Raw genomic sequence first — 12,564 nt, 5'->3', positions numbered from 1 at the left:
TAATGACCCCTTCCTGATAAGACATTCGGAAGAAATCGTAGCCTTCCTAACAGAAAATAATCCAGGTAAATGCTGAGCGATCAGTGTTGATGTTGAAGACCTTTTTTATTCGCTTCCGCAATCGGAACTACTGTGTAGTGTTAAAGAAGCAATGACGCTCAACAATGATGAGTTCCGGTTTACACAGGACTGTGGGATGCCCGTGGAATCTTTTTTCTAAATTTATCTAAAGGTGTGCGTTCAGCAGTTACAGTATATGGCACTGGGAGCCACCGTGGCGTTGTTTCTGTCATAGCTGTCAAGCAAAGCAGGCTTCTGCACTGTTCGCCAATTTGATTGAGGAATCAACAGCTGGTCCAACTACCTACGGTCATATTTTTGATACTGGCCCCCCTCGCCGTGAAGCTAATGAGAGACACGATGCAAAAGTGCCGTGCAGCTGAAGCGCTTTGTCGTGTAGCATGTTTCTGTGCTCTGCCAATAAAGAAAAATGCAGGTTCATAACTTGTTCTTCGTTTTTTCTCTCTCCCTCTCTCCTTTTTACTTTGTTAAATAGTCATTCAGGAGTACACATTGCAGCCGTCACAGCTCAAAGGTATGCAGTTCAAGCTCGGGACTTAACTTAGACATGAACTATCAACATGGAATGTTTACACAGTGCTGCATCTTCAAAAATAAATAAATGAATAATAATAATAATAATAATAATAATAATAATAATAATAATAATAATAATAATATACTTATGCATCCAGCAATTCAGACTTGCAATCTGTAGCAACATACAATCAGTCTACAGTGTTGCAGTTCTTCACTACCAGCAAACAAACTGGTCTAGAAACCTTTTTTGTAGAACCTGTGTTTCATAAACTTCCGATGCTGTTAGTATGTCAGCAATATAGGAATCCTTTATAAGGTCATTTGTTCACACAAAAAAAATTGCTTATTTAATATGTGGCACTAAGAATTCTGTTTCTTACAAAACACAAGTAAACTTATTAGCATAACCCCTGTTCTGTGCTGCTGCTTTCATGTTTAGTATACAGAAAAAAAAAAAACTACCGTTAATTCAACTTCAATTAATTTGCCTTTTCGGTTAAGCGTCCGTGCATTTCCATACATTGGCAGTAGGACAATACCAAACAGCAATAAATTTTTCGGCCTTCAGAAGCATCCTCAGGTTCACCTGACATCACTGACTGCACAGGGCACGTTCATTTATTCATTCGTTTCTGAAAGTGCCTATGAACAGTTGGAGGCCTTGAAAGAATTCTCCTTGCAGCAGCAACTTCATAATTAATAATACGAGCTAACAATTGTTGCTGAATTAAGAAGCTCCACTCAGCACGAAATGATCTTGTTTAATTCTCTTGCTACTTTTGCTGTCGCTCTTCAAGCGTTGCTGTAAGACGAAGGTCTTTTTCGGGAGCTCCTATAGACATAAATGGAAACGAGAAATCGTCTTGCTCGACATCCAGCTGAACCGAATTTGATAACGATCTGTTGCATTTAAAGGGAAGAAAGTTAAAATCTATACTGACTGCATAGCATGCAGGAATCCAGTTGACAAATAAATAATAAATAATGTAAATGAAAAGAAAGTGCAAGTGCAAGGTTTTCAATTGTGTAACTAATAAATAAGTCTATCATAAATCTGTAAGCTTTACCTATAGCAATTAAGACATCTCAAGTGGATAAAATTAATGTGTTATACAGGGCTCGCTCTCAAATACACTAATAATTTATTAGTGAGTAGGACTTCTACAAAACCTTCGTAACTGTTGTAACAATCTCACGTAGGCGTAAACTCGTATACGAAATTTTGTTCCGCTTTAGATCTAACAGATACAGATTACAGAACTATGATAGCCGCTGTTCGTGCAGAGGTGCGGATTTGCAGACTTCGTGCTTCAACTAAATTTTCGAAACTTGCCAATCTTCGGCAACAGTCGTAAAACTGTGAGATAAATTAAAATTATACATCCTACAATTGCTAGAACTTTCTCCCTCAAATGCACCAAATTTCATTCAAACCGGTACAACGGTTGTCTCATCATGAGAACTGCTTTTTACATGTAGTTGGTCCTGAGCTAAAGCTAAAGGGACACTGCTAAGTCAAGCTGCAATAACGCACATCTCGAGTACCACAATCTTTAGTCATACCATGAGCGGAGTCTTGGTGAGCCAGAACGGACGTAAAAGCGAAAGATTATCTTAAAGTATCCACGCTAATGATAGATCCTCGTGACAGCTCACTTCGGCTGACAGCTGACAGCTCACCTCAGCTAGAAAAAAGGAGGATTACAGCATGCTATCAGACTCGGCTATCAAACTCTTTTATCAGCATGCTATTAGACTCTCTTAACAAAAACAGCCCGAACACACGAAAGCCACATCACTTTATGTCGAAAATGCTTTCAAATCTGTGAGCATTATTGAAGGGATATATACTGACACAAAAGTATTGTATCCTTTTTTTTTCTTCTTTTGGTTTGTCAGATAGCGCTAGACTTCATAACTGTGGTGTCGTACCAGAATTCCTTGAACGCTCAAACAACCACCAATCATGTCCTCTTTTAAGGGGACCATTTCAAAAAGCGCGTCAAATGGTGCGCGGCTTCTTGGCCCGGCCGTAGGGTTTGTTTACAATCTCTGCACGTCAAGGAAACCAGAGGTAGTGAGTGCGTGGTCCCAAAACGCTGACGCATGGGCCGGTCAGTGTGTTCCAATGGTCGCAAAGTTTCATACGGCTCAAGCCTCGTTATAACGAAAGGGGATATAACGAAGGGAGTGAAATTCGCCCTAAAATACGTATAGATGTGTGTGCTTATAATACCTTGCTTTCAATAAGTAAAATTGTCCTACCCATGGATATAGCGAACTAGAGTGATCCGCGAAACAAGAAGATAAGCATCAGTAGAGATTTACCGGTAAATGCGAGAGAAATGCCTTAGCATTACGTCGTGCCTATCAGTTCCTGGATATACATACATATACATATATATATATATATATATTTAATCGGTATATATATATATATATATATATATATATATATATATATATATATATATATATATATATATATATATATATATATATATATATATACCGATGATTTCTTTTGCTGTTTTATTAAAATTTCATGGCCTCAAATGCAGGCCTCGAAATCTGCTTCTTCTATGCATGTTTAATGTTGAGCACCCAATCGGGCATAGATTGCAACATATGCCAATAATGGATATAACGAGGTATCGGATGTAACGAAGTAATTTAGGCTGCCCCTTTCGCTTCGCTATAACGAGGTTTTGGTGTAAACCATTCTTTGCTCTCTCATTCTGCGCTTCCGCGCATTCCTCACGGGATAATATTAATTGGTGCCCTGCTATCGTTGTTGCTGTTGTTGTAGCCATTAACCCGTGTGGCTCCTACCCACGATGGGGGTTGGGCCAAGAAATGGGTGGATTATTCACATCCGTCAGAACGCGCAGCACCCTTCGTCTTTCTCACCATCTTTCTCTTATTATCCCGTCGTCTTAAGCTTTCGACGAGGCGATCAGAATGCGGTTTCGACTACTGCACCAACCCATGCATCAGTGGCATCAAGGGATACCGCGCGATTCGGAAGTCGGAATACGCAACTGTCGCGCGACAGTTGCGTATTAGTTGCGTCGCGCGGCAGTCGGTCGGGCGACGGCCGCTTCCCGAAGCGACGACGAGTGATGCGCACGGCGGGCAAAATTGCAAGACCGGTCCTCCAATAATTGTGTTTCTATTATCTAGAAATGCGTTTACGTGGACGGATAAAAACGTCTACTAGTCTACGTTGAGCACGAACATAATGGCTTGGTCCGTGTCGTTGATTTGCGCGTTGCCGGGGTCCGTCGAGGTACTTGGATCATCCTGCGTCATGTTGGGGTTGTGATTTGGTCCTGGGTCCAGCTTGTTGGATCCCAGGGAGAGCGCCTGCCTGTGGGCGTGCATGAGCCCGATGGCAAGCGCGATGAGCGTCCCCACCACGGTCGCCACGAAGCCGGCCAGCGCGAGGGAAGCCCAGCTGCACTTGACGGCTGGCTTGCGCCTGGGGCGCTGGTCGTTGGACGACTGAGGCCAGACGTGGGAAGGGGGAAAACAAAAGAAAGACGCCTTGGTGCGAGCGGAAGCAAGAGGCGATTTCGTCAGCGACACGTATCCTTGTCGAAGGGAGCCGCGTGGCTAATAATAAGGCCCTCGTGTCAAGCACGGTGTGCAAGAAACTTATGTACGCCATATTAGTCGAAAGGTTCCAAGCCACTTTCAAAGACCAGACCAGAGTTCAGGGTGCGAATCGTTTGTCGTACAGTCCTAGCTCTGGAGTCAAAGTGATCGAGAGTGGCCAGCGCTTTTTACTCTCCTTCGCACATTGACTTTGGAACGTTATGGTTAAGGAGCTCGCGATTTGTAGACCGTTCAATGCGTAGAACATGAGAGGCGTGAAAAACTTGGACAGGTGTATATGACAACATATATAAAGGTCAAAGTAAAGAAAGATGGTAAAAATGAATTCCGAAGCAGCCTGTAAAGCCTTTTTTTTTTCTTTCTTCGTCTTGAAGCGGCGACTTAAGAAGCGAGCTAACATGTTTAAAGGCTGTTTCAGTGTGATACGACACTTTAGGTTCGGATGGAACGTCGGCCACCAATAGATAAAAAATAAATTTAACTAAAACAATTTCGCGCTTAGGGAAGCAGTACGTGGCACAGTCTGCTGAATTTCTTGTTTTAACCGCTGTGCGCATGAGGGGGAGACGGTGGGCGTCGAATTAACCAAGACGATATGCTTTTAAGTTCGAACTAAACGAGTTTTAATTCCGTAGCAATGTAAGTTTTCCGCCCAAACTTTCCAGTGCGTTCAATTAAGCGAGAAGTCGAATTAACCGATATAAAATTAATGGGTATCGACAGCGTGTATGTGTGTGCCTTTACGTATAAACCGGAATATAGGTCGATATTTTTTCCAGAAAAGAAAGCTGAAGTCGCTCATCGTCCTATTCATATATCGGTCTTTAGCACATTGTGAGTCGCCGTCTGGCCAAGTCAAGTTTAGGTCCACCTACGTAATTACAGGGCGACCTATATTCCGGTTTACATGGTCAGTTGGTTTCCGCTGCTTTGCAGCCAACTGCTCATGATGATCAACGGAAGGGACATCCGGAGATATTAAAATTTACTGTGGTGCTTACCTCCTCAGTGCTGGTGTAGTGGCTGGTTTGGGTGAGGATAAAGGTGTGGTCAGTGTAGTCCGCTTGGGGAGCAACTGAGCTTTCGTCTGCCAGAGGCGGTGTCTCGACCTGCGCACGTACCGCGGAGGCTTGGTGTACGTGATAAACAACCGCTGTCGCAGCTCCTCATTAATTACAATCTTTGAGTCAAGAGTGTAGTTGAACGCCAGACCAAATGTTCCGTATGATTCAGCCGCGATTACAGCGCGTAGCCATCCATGGTACGAAGCACTGCAGGTGCATCGCATATATATTCGCGTTCGTCTGTCACGCGTTCGAACATGGATTCTACGTACGTTGCCTTTACCATATGCATGCTTGCATCCCAGTGTGCAACCTTCTTTCGCGATACATCCCTTGACAGCACGCGCTGCGCCTTGCGCGTCTACGCACCACACCGGCCCTACGCACGCAGCTTTGAAGAGTATGGGTCGTTCCTCAAGATGAACTGACTCCCTGCTACTCTCTTCTCAGAACAGTTGAGTGTTCTGATGGTGGATGGTCGGCGGAAACTTCTGCCTGAACCATGAACCATGCGGTTCCAGGGTAGCTGTAGCCTCTGGGGGGAAGAAAAAAAAATTAAGAGTTGAGGGTGGGGAGGGGAAGCTTATTGTTGCACGTTCAGTATTGTCAAGGTTGAAGTTCCTCGGGGGAAGCCTTCCCCCCACCCTGGATCCCCCAACCAATCCCTACTGTTGTCTCAAGGCAAGAGTAACATTTGTCAATTGCTCAACACCTTTCTCAAAACAGCGAACAGCAGTCATGTACACAGCCTAAATTTGTGGCCACTGCAGTACGGAAGGTCAGCGATCTCCAACTCTGTATTGCGTTAGCCTAATCCGTGTACAGTGTCGTTGAGCGGAAATAGGGGCGGGAACAAAAAAGGAGTGGACAGGGCAGACGCTCACTGACAATTGAAGTTTAATCAAAGGTTTTCCGGGAAGGGGAGGGCCGCACATACGCGATCAGGAGGCTGATACAAAGCTCGTGCATAAACACATACAAAAAGTGTAAAAAACGCTAACGCTCAAGGAGATATCCCATCCGCAAATTTCTAATGCCATCGCACCACCCGATTAGGGGCAGGCCGCCCTCGCCTGCGCATCTTACGCCCTTGTCGTCGGGACCTTGCGTGTGTGCATGACGCATAGCCACCGACGCTGCTTACTTCGCCATATGTCAGCTTCGTGCTCATAGCACTGGTGGGCGACGGCGACGCAGAGGATTGACGTCCTGACGTGCTTCTTGTTTCTTGTCCTTGCTCTTGTCCTTCTCGCTCGGATCCTGGGCGATGCAGCGTGAGTTCGCGTGGGCGTCTTCTTCTTCTCTCATTACTGGTCGAACAAGGTATGTGCCAGGCTGGAGCCAGCGCTTCAGCAAGGGTGAGGGGGGGGGGGGAATGTAATACGAGAAAATCGAAGGGGTTGGCCTGGGTAACGCACATGTCTAGTGTAAAATTCCAGAGACCACAGCATCAGCCAAGAACACAAATTTCTTCTATAGCAAAGCCGCAACATGGTAGTGTACTAATACATTACACTATTCGAAGAGTGGTGCCCGTAGGTTGTGCAACTTGATCTTAGCCTGCGCGCCTAGACAGTGAAGAACCCCCCCCCCCTCCCCCGCCTTTTTTTTTTCTTTTCGCGACATCTGTGATCTTCGGAATTTCGCTCACGGCTGTGCATGCCGCTGACCTGCTACTTCGCTGTGTGGAAGGCGCTTGGCTCAACGACAGAGACAGGATATGAAAATGAAAGAGGTTATGGTTACGGTGAAGCTGATAATGGTAGGTAACAGTATCTACTGCTTCTGTGCTGCGACAAGGGTGTCTCCCGCCAGCGCAGGGTAGCAAACCGGAATATTTTCCGGTTAACCTCCCTGCCTTTCCCACTCTCACATCTCTCTCTCTCTCTCTGACACACACACGAGGGTATCTAAACGTAGTTTAGGGCGGTCGGCCTTGCTGCTCGACTGGGGCGGCCTCCTTCCTCTCCCCTTCTTTTATTCGCCTTACCCCTCCCCTGTGCAGGGCTGTTCAGGTGTCCTCCCAACGAGAGACTGTTATACGGCACTGCACTTTTCTCTTCGGTTTCCGTCCACCGCTGATCATTTCATGTCTCCGTCCTCCTGTGAACCTCTGCCTTGTTTGGCCTTCTCTCACGAATATACTCACGGGAACGTACCGCACATAGTAGCGTTGTAGCAGTAGTAGCTATACGACTCTTGGAAATTGGCCAAGAATCGGATATAAATTACAGGGTGTACAGGTCAATAAAAAGCTGACTATATATTCAAGCTGATATCGAAAGTAAATGGATCGGGGGAAAATGGAATGAAGAAAATAAAGGCATACAAAGAACGTACTCAGCAAGATGGAAGATATATATATATATATATATATATATATATATATATATATATATATATATATATATATATATATATATATATATATATATATATATATATATATATTACCACAAACGCCGGCAGGTAGGGGAATAAAAGGAAAGCGTTCAATCATTTTAATTCATATCGTGACTATTTTGTCAGCGAAGGAAGATATAGACAAAATTTTAGGGCTATTATATAGTGCTCCTTTGAAGAGCATAAAATGTTTTGAAACATCGTGTCGTTGACTCATATCCTGCATATTTTACGAGGACACTCATCGAACATTCTCTTCGAACGCCTCGCCGGCCCGGTATTGTACGAAACCCTGTCCCTCCTGTAGCAAACGTACACAAATTATCACAATAAGAATAATAATAAAAAAAACATTAAAAAAAAAACACGCGCCCGAGCAGGGGCTCGAACCCTGGACCGTTAGGTTAAAAGCCTAACGCTCTACCGACTGAGCTACCCGGGCCGCTAGGAATTCGGTCCCTTATTCAACAAGTAATTAAAAATATAAAAAAATACAAACATCTGAGACAATAATTTAGTAATCAATGTGTATGTACATAATTTCGGCAGGAATTCCAGGTCTGCGTTGTTTTTGTCGTGACAAAACGTCCGTACCTCACGGTCCGTCCGTTTCGTCTGTACCGAGAGATACGGACCGAACGCGAGCGTTGACTACCTTTTTTCCAACCGACCGCTCCACCGTACGGTGACTTGACCACCAGTAATTATTTACACCTGCTGCTACCATAAAATAAGGGATCGGCTTGTTTGTAGCTTTATATATCACGGGGAGGCTTGCCGTATTGTATATGATGTTCTTTCAGCGGGAAGCTGTGCCATGTGGGATATATTTCTACCGTGGTTTGTGACAACCTTGGTAGCACGACCACGGGATCGCGGTAATAAGCGAAGTGTAACACTAGAAAGGGTATGGTTAACTAAGCACATTAATACATGTTAAGAAAATGCAAGAAAAATGTAAAGTAGGAATCATCGAACCCGTCTCTATCTGTTTTTGTTAATGCGCGGTTTCTTTTAGACGTATTAATAATGCCTGACAATGCGGATTTGTAGGGATCCATCAGTCTGTCAGACGATTTGCGAGCAGCTCAGCTCTTTGGTGAATTCGCTTGTGTACAGACCGTTAGTTGCGTTAATTGTTTGTAGGATATAGCAAAAAAAAAATTAAAGATCCTGAATTTTGGGCTGCCGGACAACAAAACCCCCGGTCCTCCACCGGTCTTCACGCAAGACTACAAAATTCCCCCATTACTTCCCGGTTTTCCTCTTTAAAGAATAACACCCGAACTTTAACCCCCACCTCTACCACTTCGAATCCAAAAAAAATATATATATATTAAACCCGAGAACGAAGGACCCTACTATGTAATTAATTCGCAAGGGATTCCCTCGTAAATTAGGCTACATGAAAAATGTATGTCCTGTTGCATTTCTCGCGGGAGAATATTCTTGCAGTAAAGTGCCCAGTTAAAGTTATGCCGATCGCACATTATGCAAAAAAAAAAACCTTTGTGTTGTCCCCGTTTCTTCTCTTGTCTTCTCCTCACGCCTCATCTTTTTTGCATAATGAATCCTTACCAACTAGCTCAGCTTTCTCTCCTTCCAAGCAGATCGCACTAAAGGTCAGAATTTTACGTCCTCGGATGTTTGCTCATATTGACATTTGCCAAATAAATTCCAACATGCGCTATTGTCATCGGATTATACCGCTGCACTTGCTTTCCTCGAAGGCAGGTGTGCCTTCTTTCTTTATATGTCGCGCACATATTAAAGATTGCATATGTGACATATATATGACGGTGAAACACGTCAACCTTCCACTATAGCTAATTCATATCCCCTTTACTCTTCCTCGTACAGTGCGGTACGATGTGAAAAGCATATAGCCCAACCTGACGACGAATGTTGGTAAACATTGGAAGTGTAAAAATGTGGCATGCAGTCTAACTTTGTCAAAGTACAAAGTTGGGTTGCAGTTCGGTAATACATATTAAATCGCGATTTGACGGTTAACGCACTCGACTCCTCCTCAAGGGGTCGAACTTTAGGTGGTAGACGCTATCCGTCTACGTGTCGCAAACACGCACACACAAACACGCAACGCGAGAACAAATAAATGTAAGTGCTATCCTGAAGCATGTGAGTGTGTGTGTATATCACGACCTACTGAACTACAGACCTGCACAGATCTCCCTCCTCCAACACGCCTGGTCTAGTTCGCCCCTTTTGCCGCTAGGGAAAGAACGTACGAGCAGAGTGGCGCTAGTCATAACCTGTTCGCTGTCGTCTGCTTCTGCGATCTGTTCAGCGCTTGTCTTGCCATTTCGGCAGGCACAAAGCGCTTGTTTTTGCGGTAAATGAATAAATTCACAAATATACAAAAGAAGACATATTTGCGAATGCTTTGCGTTTGAATAATGAAACTAGAAGACGATGAGCGGTGCAAGAAATGTAAACAACGAGCATAGGTGGCCGCTGCAATGCTAGATCAACGGCATAAATTTCCCTTTCCTAGCCTCCTTAAGAGACTGGAAAAATTGTCTTAAGAAGATTCATAGGATAATCTAGCTTTCTTTAGTTGATTACAGACAGCCTAATGTCGTAGATGACATTAGGATTTACTACTGTGTGCCGTATTGAAAGGAAGATGATCTCGTAAAAGTATAGTAAAAGTATTCACTAGTAAGTCCTCCAACCGATATGTGCAATAGTCTGATCGATTCTGTTTCAAGGGAAGGTGAGCATATCTTGTTTTTAATATCGTTGGATGTCTAGCTCAGTAGAAAGCTTGCAAAAAATTAAGCGATCCCAGTGCTTTAAAACGTGCTGCAGTGCAGGCCTAAAAATCGTGTCACGGAACTCTTTTAAAACTGTAAAGCTAGCTTTTCCGCGTAGTACGGCGGCAGCATAACGGTGGTGCTGAAGATACGTACGCAGTGAAGCTGTGTGCGTAATTCACTTTTTGAACTCGTGACGCATTCACGGACAACTTTTAAGAGTTAAAATGAGTGGTAATCGTTCTGTCGTCGAACATTACGGTGGCTTCAAGTTTCTAAAGAGCGCAGACGCGAATTTTACAACGTGTACAATGAAACTGTTGGGTACGTTGCGAACTCTATACACAATGCGATTTATAATAATCTCCTTGGAAAAGGCAGTGGGAGCGGCTATTTAACGCTGTTTTAGAGAGCAGCGGACTACACGCTCCGACATTTTTTAGGTTCGGGGAGTCAACTTTTGGAGCCAAGTGACCGACCAAAGCCTTGTGACATCTCTGTCACTGTGTTAGCAAAAATCGTCAACTAGAGAAGCAGTTCGTCGCAACACAACAGCTTCCGTACTACTTACAACGCCGCACAACCGCCCACCGCTTAGCAGACGAACAGGTTATAAAAGCGCCACCTACGGCAGTCGGTTGAACGAAAGTGGGCGCAAGCTGCTCCCATAGAAGCCGCATATCTGTGCAGGTCTGGAGTTCCAGTAGGTCGTGGTGTATATATATATATATATATATATATATATATATATATATATATATATATATATATATATATATATATATATATATATATATATATATATATATATACATATTGAATCTTATCTGGAAGCCCACGCATATCTCTTTAAAGCATATGACACCAAAACTTTGGTTCTGACTTCCTTGCTTTATTTAGCGTAACAATCGATTTCTACGAAACCTGGATTATTCTAGTGCGTGATAAATAATTCAATCACCCTTTAGAATGTGTGCGCTACGCCATTTCCCATTGCAGGGATGCTCGAAGTCACGTGCTGCATTTGGCGTATGTTTTGAACATTTCGCTTGAGACGATGATGTGAATGGGTACTCACTACTTTTTGTTAAACGTTTATATAAATACGATTTTGCGGATCTCCAAGTTACCACAAACGCCGGCACGTAGGGGAACAACTCAAAAGGAAAACGTTCAGTCATTTTAATTCACATCGTGACTTGTTTGTCAGCGAAGGAAGATGTAGACAATATTTTAGTGCTGTTATGTAGAGCTCCCTTGAAGAACATAAAAAGTTTTGAAACACCACGCCGTTGATACATATCCTGCTCACTATGCTTTCGAAGTTGTGTTGATCGCTCTTCGTGCCTACGTATAACCTAGCTCCTGCATACTTTACGAGGACACACAACCTTAATTCTCGTCGAATGCCTCGCCGGCCCGGTATTGTACGAAACCCTGTCCCTCCTCTAGCAAACATACACAAATAATCATAATAATAATAAAAAAGAAACAAAAAAAAAGACACGCGCCCGAGCAGGGACTCGAACCCTGGACCGTTAGGTTAAAAGCCTAACGCTCTACCGACTGAGCTACCCGGGCCACTGGTATGTCGGCCCCTTATTCAACAAGTAATTAAAAATATGAAAAATATAAACATCTGGGACAATAATTTAGAAATCAATGTGTATGTACATAATTTCGGCAGGAATTCCAGTTGTGCGTCGGTTTTGTCATGACAAAACGTCCGTACCTCTCGGTCCGTCTGTTCCGTGCGTACCGAGATACGGACGGACCGCGAGCGTTGACAACTTTTTTTCCAACCGACCGCTCTACCGTACGGCGACTTGACTGCTATAGCATAAAATAAGGAACCGGCTTGTTTGTAGCTTTAGATATCGCGGGGGAGGCTTGCCGTATTGTATATGATGTTCTTTCAGCGGGAGCTGTGCCATGTGGGATATATTTCCACCGTGTTCTATGACAACCTTGGCAGCAGGACCACGGGATTGCGGTAGCAAATGAAGCGCAATACTAGAAAGGGTACTGTTAACTAAGCACAGTAATATACTGCATCACACCCGTGGTCGAAGCAGTGTTCAGTCACGGCCCCTCAAAGAACC

General features: G+C 43.8%; 1 protein-coding gene and 2 non-coding genes across 3 annotated transcripts; all 3 read right to left on the bottom strand.

Moving 5' to 3' along the window:
• Positions 1–3,137: 3,137 nt before the first annotated feature.
• LOC139060578 (uncharacterized) lies at positions 3,138–6,575 on the bottom strand. Its single transcript, XM_070539726.1, has 3 exons — positions 6,427–6,575; positions 5,220–5,327; positions 3,138–4,104 (listed from the first exon to the last, which is right to left on the bottom strand). The coding sequence occupies exons 1-3, from the start codon at positions 6,451–6,453 to the stop codon at positions 3,817–3,819; spliced, it is 423 nt and encodes a 140-aa protein (XP_070395827.1). The 5' UTR covers positions 6,454–6,575; the 3' UTR covers positions 3,138–3,816.
• A 1,479-nt stretch (positions 6,576–8,054) lies between these two features.
• TRNAK-UUU (transfer RNA lysine (anticodon UUU)) lies at positions 8,055–8,127 on the bottom strand. Its single transcript has one exon. It is a non-coding gene; the product is annotated as a tRNA-Lys (tRNA).
• A 3,843-nt stretch (positions 8,128–11,970) lies between these two features.
• Positions 11,971–12,043, bottom strand: TRNAK-UUU (transfer RNA lysine (anticodon UUU)). The gene has a single exon. It is a non-coding gene; the product is annotated as a tRNA-Lys (tRNA).
• Between the last annotated feature and the right edge of the window lie 521 nt (positions 12,044–12,564).

Source organism: Dermacentor albipictus, chromosome 5 (assembly GCF_038994185.2).
Source record: "Dermacentor albipictus isolate Rhodes 1998 colony chromosome 5, USDA_Dalb.pri_finalv2, whole genome shotgun sequence".
NCBI classification, from domain to species: Eukaryota; Metazoa; Arthropoda; class Arachnida; order Ixodida; family Ixodidae; genus Dermacentor; species Dermacentor albipictus.
Note: the sequence above shows the minus strand (reverse complement) of the source record. Positions and strands in the feature narration are given on the sequence as shown.